The following is a 19695-nucleotide window of genomic DNA, read 5'->3' as shown; positions in this document are numbered from 1 at the left end:
CAGGACAGCTCTCAAAATTGTGACTGTCCCACTGGATTCTGGACTCATTGAAGCTATATAAACATGAGGAGGAAAACAAAACACATTGGAAACAGGCCTGGGGAAAGAATGGAGGTCAAAATTACATAACTAAAATTAGCAGACTATTGATTACAACAAGTGAATGACTTATAAAAACAGTCTTAGACAAATCTATGCATGTTAAAAGCCCAACAGATTTCCTAGTGTGCACTGTAAAGAAGCTGTATGCAGCAAGATCCTGTAACACTATGTTTAAAAGCTAAGAGCAGCATCAAGCTTGTAGGGACCTGCCCCCACTTCCTGATATTAGTTCTGCTTGTCTGTAATTATAGATGGATTAGTCTTGACAACAAGTAATGGACTGCAAGCTGCCCAGATGGGAAACACCTAGACCCCAGTTGTTTATTGTGTATACACCAGAATTCTTGCTTAAAACATTTTTGTGAATTTTGATGTTTTCTTGACAAATTTTGGGTAACTCTGCCAGAATGGTCAAAGCTGTGGAGAAGTCTGGGTGGGATAGGGCATGGTGAAGCCCATCTGACGAATTAATTAAAAGTGGCAGTGTTCCTTGCACTAAAAATGTTACTACAGTCCCTGACTCAAGTGACATTTTTTGAGAAGCACACAGAGACACATGCCACTGATAAGATGTGCCTAATTCATTAAGTGGCATGCGCCTTATAATGAATTAGGTGCGTCTTATTCCTGCATACCCATTATTAAGACTGGTGTATGAAATTCCAGTATTAAGGAATCAGACCCTAGTGTCCATAGCTTTAGAGAAATTTTTCACTTAAAAAATTATTTTGTAACAAAAGTATATTAAACTATTTATGGTGTCTACACTTAAAATCTAATAATTTTAAATGCATGTTTATAAAAACTGCAATGTCCATTTAAAATTATGATCATTTTCCTAAAATCTGCAGATAATTTTTGAAATATCTTTCTGGACACTCGTGTCGGTACTTGCATTCATAATCAGCCCAGTGCTTTATTTTCTGTTGACTCTTATCACTCAATCAAGACCACTCTTCAAATTAATGCCAACCATGTTTCAGTTTCCTGGTAAGTAACTTGTCTATTATAGTACTTATCTCACAATTTTAATAGAATGTATCCCTTAGTGTCAAGAAATATTTGATTCATCATAATCATTTATGACTTTTGTTGTGATTTTAGTAGTTAATCGTTTGAAGAGAAATAAATAAAGCCATAGACAATTAGCAAACAGTGATTCAGCAAACCATGTCAATTGTATGAAACCTTGGACTGATACAAAGCACTATAGGATGCGCCAAAAAACAGATATTAATCAATGCGGGTGCAAAAACCATGCATGGAAAATTAGACCATGAATTTGAAAAAGAGAAGAGACCAAGCAATAAATGGTTTGCACACTTGAATAAATATCAAATATATAAATCACAATTTATTAGGGAAACAACAAACACTATAAATATTAAAACCATTTAAAAACACATGCAAAATCAAATCACAACACCCCTAGCCCACAAGAGACACAAGAGAGCAGAATAACAGCAGGACAATGTTAGTACAGTACATAATAAATGGGTAGCTAGTATAGTTAATATACAGTGCATGACCAGTAGTCCAGGTGTAGTCCTAAGAGGATTGGAGTATAATATGTATTATTATTATTATTATTATTTATTGTTATAGCACCATTTATTCCATGGCACTTTACATGTGAGGAGGGGTATACAAAATAAAAACAAGTACAATAATCTTAAACAATACAAGTCATAACTGGTACAGGAAGAGAGAGGACCCTGCCCGCGAGGGCTCACAATCTACAAGGGATGGGTGAGAATACAGTAGGTGAGGATAGAGCTGGTCATGCAGCTGTTTGGTCGATCGGTGGTTACTGCAGGTTGTAGGCTTGTCTGAAGAGGTGGGTCTTCAGGTTCTTTTTGAATGTTTCAATGGTAGGCGAGAGTCTGATGTGTTGTGGTAGAGGGTTCCAGTGTAGGGGTGATACGCGAGAGAAATCTTGTATACGATTGTGGGAAGAGGAGATAAGAGGGGAGTAGAGAAGGAGATCTTGTGAGGATCGGAGGTTGCGTGTAGGTAAGTACCGGGAGACGAGGTCACAGATGTATGGAGGAGACAGGTTGTGGATGGCTTTGTACGTCATGATTAGGGTTTTGTACTGGAGTCTCTGGGCAATGGGGAGCCAGTGAAGGGATTGACAGAGGGGAGAGGCCGGGGAATATCAGGGGGAACAGATGGATTAGTCGGGCAGCAGAGTTTAGAATAGATTGGAGGGGTGCAAGAGTGTTAGAGGGGAGGCCACAGAGCAGGAGGTTGCAATAGTCAAGGCGAGAGATGATGAGGGCATGGACTAGGGTTTTTGCAGATTCTTGGTTGAGGAATGAATGGATTCGTGAAATATTTTTGAGTTGAAGTCGGTATTAATACCATTATATCAAAAATGGCATTTAAAGTGAAGAAAAGGTATTCAATAATATGCCTTAATCATTGAGAGAAAACAGGTGCATGCATAGTTGAGAGTGAATATAACGTGGTGAAAACTAAATGGTCACCAAAAATACAACAGCATGGCTTACTCATATAATAGGTTGTCCCAATGTGACTCTGCAGGCCCCAACAAGCGTTTTGCATGGGCTTCCCCGAGGAAGAGAAGGGAGAGGACCCTGCCCATTGTGGCCATACATTCTATAGGATAATGAAGAATGAGACAGTAGGTTTGGGAGCTGCACCAGCTTTGGTGTTGGTGAGGTGGCAGCGGGGGCATTGCAGGCAGTAAGCTGTTCTGAATATATGGGTTTTCAAGATCCGCTTGAAATTTGAGAATGTAGGGGATAATTCCATAATTCGATAATCGGATTATGGAATGTAGGGGATAATTGGATGGGGGATACTTGGGAGAAGTCTTGCAGGTGATAATGAATGTACAATTGTGAAGGAGAGAAGGAGATCATGGGAGGACTGGAGATTATGTGGTGGGAGATATCGTGAGAGTACTTCAGAGATATATAGAAGAGACAGATTAAGTACAGCTTTCTAGGTCAGTGTTAGTAGCTTGAAGTGGATACATTTTGGAACTGTGAGACAATGAATGGATTAGCAGAGAGGAGAAGTAGCAAAGACAGAAGTGTATTAGTAGGGCAGCAGCATTAAGGACACACTGGAGAGGTGTAATGATGCAGTGGGGGATGATGAGGTTCTAGACCCAACATGGAGTCAAGGCCATCCGAGTTCAGAGGAAGAGGTGGTGGTCATGCTGCCCCAGTAGCACAGGAAAAGAGGGATAGGAGGTCAAAAGCACTGAGGCTGGCCCCTTGCCATTAAGTTGGCTACTACTGTGCACCGCAGCCATCCGCTAGCTATTACGTCAGTTACTGCAAAGCGCTGAGGACGGCCCCCAACCATTACGTTGGCTGCTACTGTGCAATGCAGCTGGCCCCTCACTATTACGTCAGCTGCTATAAAGTCTTGAGGCCAGCCCCTAGTCCTTAAAAAGTTGTCCACTATTTGGACAGTTTGCTCTCATACCCCTCGCTTGGCCCCCATAAAATAATAATACTCATCTCCCATGCTGGTGCCATTTCCACGGTGTCAGCACTTGGTCTTCCTGTGCTCCCATGCTGTTGTTGTGACATGTGGTACTGGCGCCAAATGAGCACTGGCATCACTGTCCCCGCCCCCTGTCAAATTCAGCAGGAAGAGGAAGTACAAGATCTGCAGCAGCCCGGACTTCCTCTTCATGTTGATTTGTCAGAAGGCGGGGACAGTGATGCCAGCGCTGATCGGGCACTGGCGACATGTGTCACAACAACCACATGAGAGCCACCAGGATAGATAGTGCTAACACCGTGGGAACGGTGCCAGCACAGGAGGTGAGAATAGGCTTTATTATTTTATGGAGCTAAATAGTTCGATCAAGAAGAGGTTGTCCTAGTAGTGGACAACCCCTTTTAGTTGGCTGCTACTACTACTTTCCATGTTGGCTCCTCCTCCTATTGTGCTTCCTCCACTGCCTCCTCATCCCGACAGAAAGTGTGGGCAGTCTATGCGCACTTTTGACATTCACACCCTGCTACTGCTCACCTGTCTTGAGCTGCAGCGTCACTTCTGCCTTCCCGCTCACCATATCATATGTCAGGTACCCACAAGGTGAAACTTCACCTTGTACATGCTGGATAGACTGTGTTTGCAGCAGCAGGCAATACTGGTGTTTGAGACGCAGCATGCACGAGTTATTTGCTCTGTGGGACAACACCACTGCACGACCAGCGAGTGGCCTTCCATGTGGGACGTGTGTGCCTTGTTGTGCTGCTTCGAGTACTCCATCAGCATTGCCAGCGCCAATTATGCCATCATACTTAGCATTACTATCACACTTCTATACCTCCTAGAAAAAGAAAGTTTCAGGCGATGATAGATGAAGTGGTGACACAGGTGGAAGAGGAGAAGGAACAGGGACCATTCACAACATTATCGGGCCAAGCGTCCACACATCTTTGAGGATGCATTTCTGTACCAACAATAGCAAGGAACACAAATGTCCAGCCAGACGACAGTTTTGGAGGATGACGAGGAGGAATAGAAGAAAAAGAATGAGAAACAATCATGTTCAGAGCAGAGTGGCACTCAAAGCAGCTCATGGGCATCAATGGAACGTGAGTTGGGGAATACAAATAATAGAGAGGACACAGATGATACAGCTCCCACCCAGGACAGCTTGTCGTTGCCTCTAGGCAGCCTGGACACATGAGGCAATACATGCTGCTGTGCCTGCGCAATGACCGCCGTGTTGGCAGGATTGCTACAAGTGCTGATTACTTTGTATCCACCCTGCTAGATCCCCACTACAACCACAATGTGCCATCCTTATTTCTGTCACTATCCTAAAATACAGGAATACAAGCGCATAATGATAAGTGCACTACTGACAGCGTCCTCACCTGACAGCGGGGGCTCAGTGGAAGCACAAGACAGAGGCAGAGGAAGAAGTCACCAACACAGCTGGGAATGGAGGGTTAACATGGCAGAAATGTGTAAAACCTCACTCAGCACATCACAACATCCCGCACCACAATCTGATATGGTTCATATTAGCAGGAGGCAGCATTTAGGTCATGCCTTTGTAGCAACTCACTTGAGATTAATAGGTTGGACACTAAAAAATCCAACTGAGCCTGCTGGTTCCTATATAGATTAGATATACTGACACCACATTCCCTAGTGGTGCTTGCCGATACAGAGAAGGCCCTAACCTAAGAACTATTAGATTGCAACTATTACCTAAACTCCCTAAGGGTATGTGCACACGTTGCGGATTCCATTGCGGATTTTTCTGCCCGGATTCTGCATTTTACCTGCGGATTTACCACGGATTTTGTGCCGTTTTTCTGCAGATTTCGTCAGTGTTTTTACACCTGCGGATTCTCATTATGGAACTGGTGTAAATGCTGTGCAGGGCGCATGGCAGAGCTCAGAAGGGAAGGAGCATCGTTTGACTTTTCAATGCAAAATTGGCTGGGATTGAGATCGGACGCCTTGTTGCGTTTGGAGAGCCCCTGATGTGCCTAAACAGTGGAAACCCCCCACAAGTGACAACATTTTTGAAAGAAGACCCCATAAGGAACTTATCTAGATATGTGGTGAGCACTTTGAACCCTCAAATGCTTCACAGAAGTTTATAATGTAGAGCCGTAAAAACAAAAAATCATATTTTTTTCACATAAAAGATCTTTTTGCCCCCAATTTTTTATTTTACCAAGGGTAACAGGAGAAATTGGACCCCAAAATTTGTTGTGGAATTTGTACTGAGCACGCTGATAACCCATATGTGGGGGAGAATCACCATGTTGCATTTGGAGAGCCCCTGATGTGCTGATGAAACCCCCCAATTCTAACTTCAACCCTAACCCCAACACACCCCTAACCCTAATCCCAACCCTAACCATAACTGTAACCACACTTCTAACCCTGACACACCCCTAATCCCAACCCTAATCCCAACCGTAAACGTAATCCAAACCCTAACTTTAGCCCCAACTCTAACCCTAACTTTAGCCCCAACCTTAACCCTAACTTTAGCCCCAACTCTAACTTTATCCCTTACCCTAACCCTATTGGAAAAATGGAAATAAATACATTTTTTTATTTTATTTTTTTCCCTAACTAAGGGTGTGATAAAGGGGGGTTAGATTTACTATTTATAGCGGGTTTTTACATCGGGTTTTTGTTTGGCAGCTATCACACACTAAAAGACGCTTTTTATTGCAAAAAATAGTTTTTGCATCACCACATTTTGAGAACTATAATTTTTCCATATTTTGGCCCACAGAGTCATGTGAGGTCTTGTTTTTTGCGGGACGAGTTGACGTTTTTATTGGTACCATTTTCAGGCACATGACATTTTTGATCGCTTTTTATTACGATTTTTAGGAGGCAGAATGAACAAAAACCAGCAATTCATGATTTTCTTTTTGGTGAGAAGTTTTTAACACTCCACGTCTGGTAAAATTGATAAAGCAGTTTCATTCTTCGGGTTAGTACAATTACAGCGATACCTCATTTATATCATTTTTTTTTGTTTGACGCTTTTATACAATAAAAACTTTTATATAAAAAATATTTATTTTTGCATTGCTTTATTCTGAGGGCTATAACTTTTTAATTTTTTTGCTGATGATGCTGTATGGCAGATCGTTTTTTGTGGGCCAAGATGATGTTTTCAGCGGTACCAAGTTTATTTATATCCGTGTTTTTGATAACATGTTATTCCACTTTTTGTTCAGTGGTATGATGATAAAGCATTGTTTTTTGCCTTTTTCTTAAGGTGTTCACTGAGGGGGTTAAAATACATATTTTTTCTTTATTTAGGAATTTCAAAAAAATATTTTTACACATGTTAATTTTTTCTTTTCTTTTTCTTTTTTATATTGTCTCAGGGTGGGACATCACTGTATAAATTCAGATCATTGATCTGACACTTTGCAGAGCACTGTGTCAGATCAGCGATCTGATAGGCAGTGTAGGAGGCATCTTAGTGCCTGCTCTCAGCAGGCACTGACAAGCCACCTCCTTGCAAGACCTGGAATGGCCCCGTGGCCATCTTAGATCTGGGGGCCTGCAGGGAGGAGACCCCCGGAACAATGCGATCATATTGCGTTGTTCTGAGGGTCTCAGGGAAGAACGCAGGGAGCCCCCTCCCTGCATGATGCTTCCCTATGCCACCGGAATGCTGTGATCTTGTTTGATCGCAGTGTTCTCGGAATTAAAGTGCCAGGTGTCTGCTGTGATAATCAGCTGACACCCGGCCGTGGCTGATCGCGTATGGTGTACTGTCCCGTCGATGGTCAGACAGGCCCAGGTCACCTCAACAGGATAGTACATCGGATGTCAGAAAAGGGTTAAAATACTTTATTCTGGTTGTGTCTTTATTTAACCCTTTAACAACTACAGGATTAGTAATGGATAGGTATCTTATAGATGCCTCTCCATTACTAAGCTGGGCTTGATGTCACCTTACAATACAAAGGTGACATCAACCCCCAACTATTACACCATATGCCACCACTACAGGACAATAGGAAGAGAGAGGCTAAGTGCCAGAATTGGCGCATCTTAGAGATGCGCCATTTCTGGGGCATCTGAGAGCTGGTGTTTGTAGCCAGGGAGGGGCCAATATCCATGGTCCCTTCCTAGGCTATTTATATCAGCCCACAGCTGTCTGCAAAGCCTTTTCTGGCTATAAATTATAGGGGGACCCCATGCCATTTTTTGGGGGGCTCCCCTATTTTACTAGCCAGTGAATGCTAAGTATACAGCTGTGAGCTGATATTAATAGCCTGGGAAGCTCCATGGGTATTACCTCCTTCCTTTGCTATAAACATCGGCCCCCAGTCACTGGCTTTCCCTCTCTGGTTTTGAAAATTGTGTGGGAGCCCAATTAATTTTTTCCCCCTTTTTTTAAATTAAACAGATATTGTGTTTAAGGCCGGGGTCACACTTGCGAGAAACTCGCACGAGTCTCGCACCTCAATACCCGACACTGCTGGCACTCGGGACCGGAGTGTGCGGCTGCATGTATTTCTATGCAGCTAAACGCTCCGGTCCGAGTGCCCACAGCAGTGCCGAGACTTGTGCGAATTTCTCACAAGTGTGACCCCGGCCTATTGCAGATTTTTTCTATTTATACAGTAGATTTATCTATAGATAGATAGATAGATAGATAGATAGATAGATCTATAAATAGATATATTTATAGATATGCAAAAATTGGAACAGCACTTTACCAATAGGTGGGTGCACGCCTCCTAGGCAAAACATCCAAGATTTGACCCAATCCAGACATAGGAAAAAATGCAGGCAGCACTCCATAGCTTAAAGGTGAAAAAATGTGTTTTTATTTCAAACCCACATGCTGTGGCAACGTTTTGGCTCCAATGAGCCTTTCTCAAGCCTATCTATATCTATCTACAGATATATCTATCTATCTATCTATCTATCTATCTTTCTATCTATCTATCTATAGATATTCACTTATATTTGTTTTGTGTGTGTAAACATTATATGTGAACATTGTTTGTGATGATATTATAGTCTTTAATGTAGTATGTAAAAGAAGATGTTGGACAATGAAATGACATTACAATTTTTTATTTTTTTTTGTGAAATACTATATCTTTATTTAGCTTACAAAAACACATACAAATCCGCATGAAAATCCGCTTAAAACCCCATCAAATCCGCCTGGATTTTTACCTGCGTTTTCAGCCAAGAGAGGAAGAATCTGTGCCGAAAATTCCACAGGCAAATCCGCAACGTGTGCACATACCCTAAATGGCCACCGAGCAGCTTTACGTTCTTTCTAAAAAACCATAGAGGATAGCAGAATGTGAATTACTGTTTTTTTTGGACTATAAGTGCTGTGGAATATGTTGGCGCTATAGAAATAAAATTATTATTATTATTATTATTATTTTCCTCCAAAAATTACTCCCTTGCCCACTGCTAAATAGAAATGAATATTCATTTCATTCCCCGCCCATGAGCAGGCATATCATTAACTCAAAACTGAAAGTAAAGATTAAAAAACAACCAACAAGATGGATTTCATCAACCAAGGTATCATTTTAATCAGTATAATGGCGCTGACCTGACACTGTTTGTAAGTTACTGTGCACAATCCTGCTGACAGGTTATCAGCTTCTGTGTGAGGACAGTAAATGTCTTTCACGGCGCATTGGTTGAATAATTTTAGAGGCAGTGATGCATCATTGCCATCTTCTCCACTAGGGTTGAGCGAAACGGGTCGAACATTTTCAAAAGTCGCCGACTTTTGGCTAAGTCGGGGTTTCATGAAACCCGATCCGACCCCTGTGCGGGGTCGGCCATGCGGTACGCGACTTTCGCGCCAAAGTCGCGTTTCAATGACGCGAAAAGCGCCATTTCTCAGCCAATGAAGGTAAACGCAGAGTGTGGGCAGCGTGATGACATAGGTCCTGGTCCCCACCATCTTAGAGAAGGGCATTGCAGTGATTGGCTTGCTGTCTGCGACGTCACAGGGGCTATAAAGAGGCGTTCCCGCCGACCGCCATCTTACTGCTGCTGATCTGAGCTTAGGGAGAGGTTGCTGCCGCTTTGTCAGAAGCAGGGATAGCGTTAGGCAGGGTCCATTAACCACAAAACCGCTTGTGCTGCAGCGATTTGCACTGTCCAACACCACCCTCGGTGTGCAGGGACAGTGGAAGTTTTTTTTTTTTTTTTTTTCCCCTCAGCGCTGTAGCTCATTGGGCTGCCCTAGAAGGCTCCCTGATAGCTGCATTGCTGTGTGTACGCCGCTGTGCAAACCAACTGCTTTTTTCAAAGCACAAATCCTCTTGTTCCTTCCTTTCTGCACAGCTATCTTTTTTGTTTGTCCACACTTTTTATTTCATTTGTGCATCAGTCCACTCCTTATTGCTGCCTGCCATACCTGGCTGAGATTACTGCAGGCAGGGAGATAGTAGCTGCCTGCCATACCTGGCTGAGATTACTGCAGGCAGGGAGATAGTAATTGTAGGACATTCCCTGTTTTTTTTTTTTTTTTTTTTTTGGTGGGAGATTAAGATTGGCAATTTGGCATTTCTGCTAGAGTGCCATCCCTGTGTGTGCCATCTCTCTCACATAGTGGGCCATAGAAAGCCTTTTCATTTTTCTGTATTTTTTTTTGTGGGGTGTATAAATTCTCCCTGATAAAAATACAGTGGGAGATTAATATTGGCCTTTGGGCTTGTGTGCCAGTCCTGAGTGTGCCATCTCTCTCACAAATAGTGGGCCATAGAAAGCCTATTTTATTTTTTTTGGGGTTTTATAAATTCTCCCTGAAAAAAAGGGAGATTAATATTGGCCTCTGGGCTTGTGTGCCAGTCCTGAGCGTGCCATCTGTGCCAGCCCTGAGCGTGCCATCTCTCTCACAAATAGTGGGCCATAGAAAGCCTATTAATTTTTTTTTTTGGTTTTATAAATTCTCCCTGAAAAAAAGGGAGATTAATATTGGCCTCTGGGCTTGTGTGCCAGTCCTGAGCGTGCCATCTGTGCCAGCCCTGAGCGTGCCATCTCTCTCACAAATAGTGGGCCATAGAAAGCCTATTTAATTTTTTTTTTTGTTTTATAAATTTTCCCTGAAAAAAGGGAGATTAATATTGGCCTCTGGGCTTGTGTGCCAGTTGTGAGCGTGCCATCTGTGCCAGTCCTGAGCGTGCCATCTCTCTCACAAATAGTGGGCCATAGAAAGCCTATTTAAATTTTTTTTTGGTTTTATAAATTCTCCCAGAAAAAAAGGGAGATTAATATTGGCCTCTGGGCTTCTGTGCCAGTCCTGAGCGTGCCATCTGTGCCAGTCCTGAGCGTCCCATCTCTCTCACAAATAGTGGGCCATAGAAAGCCTATTTTATTTTTTTTGGGGGTTTTATAAATTCTCCCTGAAAAAAAGGGAGATTAATATTGGCCTCTGGGCTTGTGTGCCAGTCCTGAGCGTGCCATCTGTGCCAGCCCTGAGCGTGCCATCTCTCTCACAAATAGTGGGCCATAGAAAGCCTATTTATTTTTTTTTTTTGTTTTATAAATTTTCCCTGAAAAAAGGGAGATTAATATTGGCCTCTGGGCTTGTGTGCCAGTTGTGAGCGTGCCATCTGTGCCAGTCCTGAGCGTGCCATCTCTCTCACAAATAGTGGGCCATAGAAAGCCTATTTAAATTTTTTTTTGGTTTTATAAATTCTACCAGAAAAAAAGGGAGATTAATATTGGCCTCTGGGCTTCTGTGCCAGTCCTGAGCGTGCCATCTGTGCCAGTCCTGAGCGTCCCATCTCTCTCACAAATAGTGGGCCATAGAAAGCCTATTTTTTTTTTTTTTTGGGTTTTAGAAATTCTCCCTGGAAAAAAAAAGGGAGATTAATATTGCCCTTTGGGCTTGTGTGCCAGTACTAAGCGTTCCATCTCTCTCTCTCTCTCTCTCAGTCAGTGGGCCATAGAACGCCTATTTTTGGTTTTATTTGTTTTCTAAATTCTCCCTGAAAAAATCATTTTATTTTATTTGGTTTCTAAATTCTTCCTGATAAAATCACATTTTTTTTATTATTTTTTTTTCTAAAGTCTCCCTGAAAAAAAAAAAAAAAACAGTGGGAGATTAATATTGGCCTTTCTGCTTGTGTGCCAGTCTTGACTCCTGGGTGCGTCATCTCTCAGTCAGTGGGCCATAGAACGCCTATTTTTGGTTTTATTTGTTTTATAAATTCTCCCAGAAAAAATCATTTTATTTTATTTGGTTTCTAAATTCTTCCTGATAAAATCACATTTTTTTTATTATTTTTTTTTCTAAAGTCTCCCTGAAAAAAAAAAAAAAAAACAGTGGGAGATTAATATTGGCCTTTCTGCTTGTGTGCCAGTCTTGACTCCTGGGTGCGTCATCTCTCAGTCAGTGGGCCATAGAACGCCTATTTTTGGTTTTATTTGTTTTATAAATTCTCCCAGAAAAAATCATTTTATTTTATTTGGTTTCTAAATTCTTCCTGATAAAATCACATTTTTTTTATTATTTTTTTTTCTAAAGTCTCCCTGAAAAAAAAAAAAAAAAACAGTGGGAGATTAATATTGGCCTTTCTGCTTGTGTGCCAGTCTTGACTCCTGGGTGCGTCATCTCTCAGTCAGTGGGCCATAGAACGCCTATTTTTGGTTTTATTTGTTTTCTAAATTCTCCCTGAAAAAATCATTTTATTTTATTTGGTTTCTAAATTCTTCCTGATAAAATCACATTTTTTTTATTATTTTTTTTTCTAAAGTCTCCCTGAAAAAAAAAAAAAAAAACAGTGGGAGATTAATATTGGCCTTTCTGCTTGTGTGCCAGTCTTGACTCCTGGGTGCGTCATCTCTCAGTCAGTGGGCCATAGAACGCCTATTTTTGGTTTTATTTGTTTTATAAATTCTCCCAGAAAAAATCATTTTATTTTATTTGGTTTCTAAATTCTTCCTGATAAAATCATATTTTTTTTATTATTTTTTTTTCTAAAGTCTCCCTGAAAAAAAAAAAAAAAAAACAACCAAAAAAAACAGTGGGAGATTAATATTGGCCTTTCTGCTTGTGTGCCAGTCTTGACTCCTGGGTGTGCCATCTCTCTCTCTCTCTCTCTCTCTCTCTCTCTCTCTCTCCAATTGTGGTCCATAGAAAGCCTATATTTTTTTTCCTTGATTTGGGTTCTAAAATCTACCAGAGAAAATAACTACATCAATCATTGGTAGAAAAATATTGGCCTCTGGGTTTGTGTGCCACTCCTGACTCCTGTGTGCGTCATCTCTCAGTCAGTGGGCCATAGAACGCCTATTTTTGTTTTTATTTGTTTTATAAATTCTCCCTGAAAAAATCATTTTATTTTATTTGGTTTCTAAATTCTTCCTGATAAAATCATATTTTTTTTATTATTTTTTTTTCTAAAGTCTCCCTGAAAAAAAAAAAAAAAAAAAAAAAAAAAAACAGTGGGAGATTAACCCCTTTACCCCCAAGGGTGGTTTGCACGTTAATGACCGGGCCAATTTTTACAATTCTGACCACTGTCCCTTTATGAGGTTATAACTCTGGAACGCTTCAACGGATCCCAGTGAATCTGACATTGTTTTCTCGTGACATATTGTACTTCATGACAATGGTAAAAATTCTTTGATAGTACCTGCGTTTATTTGTGAAAAAAACGGAAATTTGGCGAAAATTATGAAAATTTCGCAATTTTCCAACTTTGAATTTTTATGCAATTAAATCACAGAGATATGTCACACAAAATACTTAATAAGTAACATTTCCCACATGTCTACTTTACATCAGCACAATTTTGGAACCAAAATTTTTTTTTGTTAGGGAGTTATAAGGGTGAAAAGTTGACCAGCAATTTCTCATTTCTACAACACCATTTTTTTTTAGGGACCACATCTCATTTGAAGTCATTTTGAGGGGTCTATATGATAGAAAATACCCAAGTGTGACACCATTCTAAAAACTACACCCCTCAAGGTGCTTAAAACCACATTCAAGAAGTTTATTAACCCTTCTGGTGCTTCACAGGAATTTTTTGAATGTTTAAATAAAAATGAACATTTAACTTTTTTTCACAAAAAATTTAATTCAGCTCCAATTTGTTTTATTTTACCAAGGGTAACAGGAGAAAATGGACCGCAATCATTGTTGTACAATTTGTCCTGAGTACGCCAATACCCCACATGTGGGGGTAAACCACTGTTTGGGCGCATGGCACAGCTCGGAAGCGAAGGAGCGCCATTTGACTTTTCAATGCAAAATTGACTGGAATTGAGATGGGACGCCATGTTTCGTTTGGAGAGCCCCTGATGTGCCTAAACATTGAAACCCCCCACAAGTGACACCATTTTGGAAAGTAGACCCCCTAAGGAACTTATCTAGAGGTGTGGTGAGCTCTTTCACCCACCAAGTGCTTCACAGAAGTTTATAATGTAGAACCGTAAAAATAAAAAATCATATTTTTTCACAAAAATTATCTTTTCGCCCCCAATTTTTTATTTTTCCAAGGGTAAGAGAAGAAATTGGACCCCAATAGTTGTTGTACAATTTGTCCTGAGTAAGCTGATATCCCATATGTGGGGGTAAACCACTGTTTGGGCGGATGGGAGAGCTCAGAAGGGAAGGAGCGCCGTTTGACTTTTCAATGCAAAATTGACAGGAATTGAGATGGGATGCCATGTTGCGTTTGGAAAGCCACTGATGTGCCTAAACATTGAAACCCCCCACAAGTGACACCATTTTGGAAAGTAGACCCCCTAAGGAACTTATCTAGAGGTGTGGTGAGCACTTTGACCCACCCAGTGCTTCACAGAAGTTTATAATGCAGAACCGTAAAAATAAAAAAATCATATTTTTTCACAAAAATTATCTTTTCGCCCCCAATTTTTTATTTTTCCAAGGGTAAGAGAAGAAATTGGACCCCAAAAGTTGTTGTACAATTTGTCCTGAGTGCGCTGATACCCCATATGTGGGGGTAAACCACTGTTTGGGCGGATGGGAGAGCTCGGAAAGGAAGGAGCGCCGTTTGACTTTTCAATGCAAAATTGACAGGAATTGAGATGAGACGCCATGTTGCGTTTGCAGAGCCCCTAATGTACCTAAATAGTAGAAACCACTCACAAGTGACACCATTTTGGAAAGTAGACCCCCTAAGGAACTTATCTAGATGTGTGGTGAGCGCTTTGACCCACCAAGGGCTTCACAGAGGTTTATAATGGAGAGCCGTAAAAATAAAACAAAAATTTTTTCCCACAAAAATTATTTTTTAGCCCCCAGTTTTGTATTTTCCCGAGGGTAACAGGAGAAATTGGACCCAAAAATGTGTTGTCCAATTTGTCCTGAGTGCGCTGATACCCCATATGTGGGGGGAAACCACTGTTTGGGCGCATGGGAGGGCTCGGAAGGGAAGGAGTGCCATTTGAATGCAGACTTAGATGGAATGGTCTGCAGGCGTCACATTGCGTTTGCAGAGCCCCTAATGTACCTAAACAGTAGAAACCCCCCACAAGTGACGCCATATTGGAAACTAGACCCCCCCGGGAACTTATCTAGATGTGTTGTGAGAACTTTGAACCCCAAGTGTTTCACTACAGTTTATAACGCAGAGCCGTAAAAATAAAAAATCTTTTTTTTCCCACAAAAATTATTTTTTAGCCCCCAGTTTTGTATTTTCCCAAGGGTAACAGGAGAAATTGGACCCCAACAGTTGTTGTCCTATTTGTCCTGAGTACGCTGATACCCCATATGTTGGGGTAAACCCCTGTTTGGGCACACGGGTGAGCTCGGAAGGAAAGAAGCACTGTTTTACTTTTTCAACGCAGAATTGGCTGGAATTGAGATCGGACGCCATGTCGCTTTTGGAGAGCCCCTGATGTGCCTAAACAGTGGAAACCCCCCAATTATAACTGAAACCCTAATCCAAACACTCCCCTAACCCTAATTCCAACGGTAACCCTAACCACACCTCTAACCCTGACACACCCCTAACCCTAATCCCAACCCTATTCCCAACTGTAAATGTAATCTAAACCCTAACTGTAACTTTAGCCCCAACCCTAACTGTAGCCCTAACCCTAGCCCTAACCCTAGCCCTAACCCTAGCCCCAACCCTAACCCTAGCCCTAGCCCTAACCCTAGCCCTAACCCTAGCCCTAACCCTAGCCCTAACCCTAACCCTAGCCCTAACCCTAGCCCTAACCCTAACCCTAACCCTAACCCTAACCCTAGCCCTAACCCTAGCCCTAACCCTAGCCCTAGCCCTAACCCTAGCCCTAACCCTAGCCCTAACCCTAACACTAGCCCTAACCCTAGCCCTAACCCTAGCCCTAACCCTAGCCCTAATGGGAAAATGGAAATAAATACATTTTTTTATTTTTCCCTAACTAAGGGGGTGATGAAGGGGGGTTTGATTTACTTTTATAGCGGGTTTTTTAGCGGATTTTTATGATTGGCAGCCGTCACACACTGAAAGACGCTTTTTATTGCAAAAAATATTTTTTGCGTTACCACATTTTGAGAGCTATAATTTTTCCATATTTTGGTCCACACAGTCATGTGAGGTCTTGTTTTTTGCGCGACGAGTTGACGTTTTTATTGGTAACATTTTCGGGCACGTGACATTTTTTGATCGCTTTTTATTCCGATTTTTGTGAGACAGAATGACCAAAAACCAGCTATTCATGAATTTCTTTTGGGGGAGGCGTTTATACCGTTCCGCGTTTGGTAAAATTGATAAAGCAGTTTTATTCTTCGGGTCAGTACGATTACAGCGACATCTCATTTATATCATTTTTTTATGTTTTGGCGCTTTTATACGATAAAAACTATTTTATAGAAAAAATAATTATTTTGGCATCGCTTTATTCTCAGGACTATAACTTTTTCATTTTTTTGCTGATGATGCTGTATGGTGGCTCGTTTTTTGCGGGACAAGATGACGCTTTCAGCGGTACCATGGTTATTTATATCTGTCTTTTTGATCACGTGTTATTCCACTTTTTGTTCGGCGGTATGATAATAAAGCGTCGTTTTTTGCCACGTTTTTTTTTTTTTTTTTCTTACGGTGTTTACTGAAGGGGTTAACTAGTGTGCCAGTTTTATAGGGCGAGTCGATACGGACGCGGCGATACTAAATATGTGTACTTTTATTGTTTTTTTTTTTTTTATTTAGATGAAGAAATGTATTTATGGGAATATATTTTTTTTTTTTTCATTATTTAGGAATATTTTTTTTTAATTTTTTTTACACATTTGGAAATTTTTTTTTTTACTTTTTTACTTTGTCCCAGGGGGGGACATCACAGATCAGTGATCTGACAGTTTGCACAGCACTCTGTCAGATCACTGATCTGACATGCAGCAGTGCAGGCTTCACAGTGCCTGCTCTGAGCAGGCTCTGTGAAGCCACCTCCCTCCCTGCAGGACCCGGATCCGCGGCCATCTTGGATCCGAGACCTGGAGCAGGGAGGGAGGGCGGCAAGACCCTCGCAGCAACGCGATTACATCGCGTTGCTGCGGGGGTCTCAGGGAAGCCCGCAGGGAGCCCCCCTCCCTGCGCGGTGCTTCCCTGCACCGCCGGCACATCGCGATCATCTTTGATCGCGGTGTGCCGGGGGTTAATGTGCCGGGGGCGGTCCGTGACCGCTCCTGGCACATAGTGCCGGATGTCAGCTGCGATAGGCAGCTGACACCCGGCCGCGATCGGCGCCGCTCCCCCCGTGAGCGCTGCCGATCGCATATGACGTACTATTGCGTCCTTGGGAAGTAGGGCCCACCCCCCATGGACGCAATAGTACGTCTGATGGCAGAAAGGGGTTAATATTGGCCTTTCTGCTTGTGTGCCAGTCTTGACTCCTGGGTGTGCCATCTCTCTCTCTCTCTCTCTCTCTCTCCAATTGTGGTCCATAGAAAGCCTACATTTTTTTTCCTTGATTTGGGTTCCAAAATCTACCAGAGAAAATAACTCCATCAATCATTGGTAGAAAAATATTGGCCTCTGGGCTTGTGTGCCACTCCTGATTCCTGTGTGCGTCATCTCTCACTCAGTGGCCCATAGAAAGCATATAGTTTGTTACATTTGTTTTCTAAATTCTCCCTGCAAAAATCTTTTTTTTTTTTTTTGGGGGGTTTCTAAAGTGTTCCTGAAAAAAATAAAAATAAAAAAAAAATAATAGTGTGACATTAATATTAACATTTGTGCTTCAGTGACAGTCCTGCGTGTGGGGCATCTCTCTAATTTGCAGCCACCAAAAAAAGAGTGTGTAACATTGGGCCTGATTTTCGCTGTGGTCTCACCAACCTGTAAAGGGGTAGCTAAATCATACTGAAGTTATAGCTCACCGTGTAAGTTGTGTGACTGCAACAAATAACGTTAGTTTGGTTACGTTTTTAAAACAATGAGGAAGTCTAGTGGAAGAGGTCGTGGCCGGGGGCGTTCATTGTCAGCTGGTAATGAGGGTAGTGGTAGTGGTGGAGCATCAGGTGGTCGTGGGGGAAAAAATATTGCACCTAAGTCTGGAGCTGTGGAGCCAGGTTCGTCGTCCGGCTACACAAGGCCTCGAACGCTCCCTTTTCTGGGATTAGGAAAACCGCTTTTAAAGCCGGAGCAGCAAGAGCAAGTTTTGGCTTATCTTGCTGACTCAGCCTCTAGCTCTTTTGCCTCATCTCGTGAAACTGGTAAAAGTAAAAGCAGCGCGTCGTTAGTGGATGTTCACGGTCAGGGACAAGTCACTTCCTTGTCCTCTTCAGCAAAAACAACAACAGAGAAGAATGCAGCAGGCGACACAACGGGTTACTCCATGGAGCTCTTTACACATACCGTCCCTGGCTTAGAAAGTGAAGCAGTTAACAGTCCATGCCCATTACAAATTGAATCTGACATGGAGTGCACTGACGCACAGCCACAGCCAGACTACTATGCTGGTCCTTTGACTCAGACCACAACATTGCCCTCGCAGGGTGCTGATCAAGAATCAGACCCTGATGAGACTATGTTGCCCCATCACGAACGCTATACCACCGAACGACACGGTGACACAGACGAAGTTGCGCAGGAGGTACAAGAAGAGTTATTAGATGACCCAGTTCTTGACCCCGATTGGCAGCCATTGGGGGAACAGGGTGCAGGCGGCAGCAGTTCTGAAGCAGAGGAGGAGGAGGGGCCGCAGCAGGCATCAACATCGCCACAGGTTCCATCTGCCGGGCCCGTATCTTGCCCAAAACGCGTGGCAAAGCCAAAACCTGGTGGAGGACAGCGTGGCCATCCGGTTAAAGCTCAGTCTGCAATGCCTGAAAAGGTATCCGATGCTAGAAAGAGTGCAGTCTGGCATTTTTTTAAACAACATCCAATTGATCAGCGCAAAGTCATCTGTCAAAAATGTTCTACTTCCTTAAGCAGAGGTCAGAATCTGAAAAGTCTCAATACTAGTTGCATGCATAGACATTTAACCACCATGCATTTGAAAGCTTGGACTAACTACCAAACGTCCCTTAAGGTTGTTGCACCCTCGGCCAATGAAGCTAGTCATCAACGCAACATCCCTTCCGGCAGTGTAGGACCACCATTTAGCGCACCACCTGCTGTATCTGTGCAGGTATCTTTGCCAGGCCAAAGCAGTCAGGGTCAGGGAATCACCAGTTTCGTAGTAGGAAACACTGCATCTAGGGCACCGGCGGCAACAATACCATCTCCCACCGTCTCTCAGTCTGCCATGTCCACCGGCACCCCCGCTAGTTCCACGATCTCCAGCTCTCCAGTCCAGCTCACCCTACATGAGACTATGGTTAGAAAAAGGAAATACTTAGCCTCGCATCCGCGTACACAGGGTTTGAACGCCCACATAGCTAGACTAATCTCGTTAGAGATGATGCCCTACCGGTTAGTTGAAAGCGAAGCTTTCAAAGACCTGATGGACTACGCTGTACCACGCTACGAGCTACCCAGTCGACACTTTTTTTCCAGAAAAGCCATCCCAGCCCTCCACCAGCATGTTAAAGAGCGCATCGTCCATGCACTCAGGCAATCTGTGAGCACAAAGGTGCACCTGACAACAGATGCATGGACCAGTAGGCATGGCCAGGGACGTTACGTGTCCATCACGGCACACTGG

At 42.6% G+C, this 19695-nt stretch overlaps 1 protein-coding gene across 1 annotated transcript in view; it reads left to right on the top strand.

Moving 5' to 3' along the window:
* Positions 1 to 19695, top strand: part of ATP8B3 (ATPase phospholipid transporting 8B3) — a 652733-nt gene that overhangs the window by 546773 nt on the left and 86265 nt on the right. Inside the window, exon 25 of the mRNA XM_069740644.1 lies at positions 954 to 1092. Within this exon, the coding sequence (XP_069596745.1) occupies positions 954 to 1092 (139 nt within the window). The remainder of the gene's footprint in view (positions 1 to 953; positions 1093 to 19695) is intronic.

Source organism: Ranitomeya imitator, chromosome 1 (assembly GCF_032444005.1).
Source record: "Ranitomeya imitator isolate aRanImi1 chromosome 1, aRanImi1.pri, whole genome shotgun sequence".
Taxonomy (NCBI): Eukaryota; Metazoa; Chordata; class Amphibia; order Anura; family Dendrobatidae; genus Ranitomeya; species Ranitomeya imitator.
This window is presented reverse-complemented; position numbering and strand designations above follow the sequence as displayed.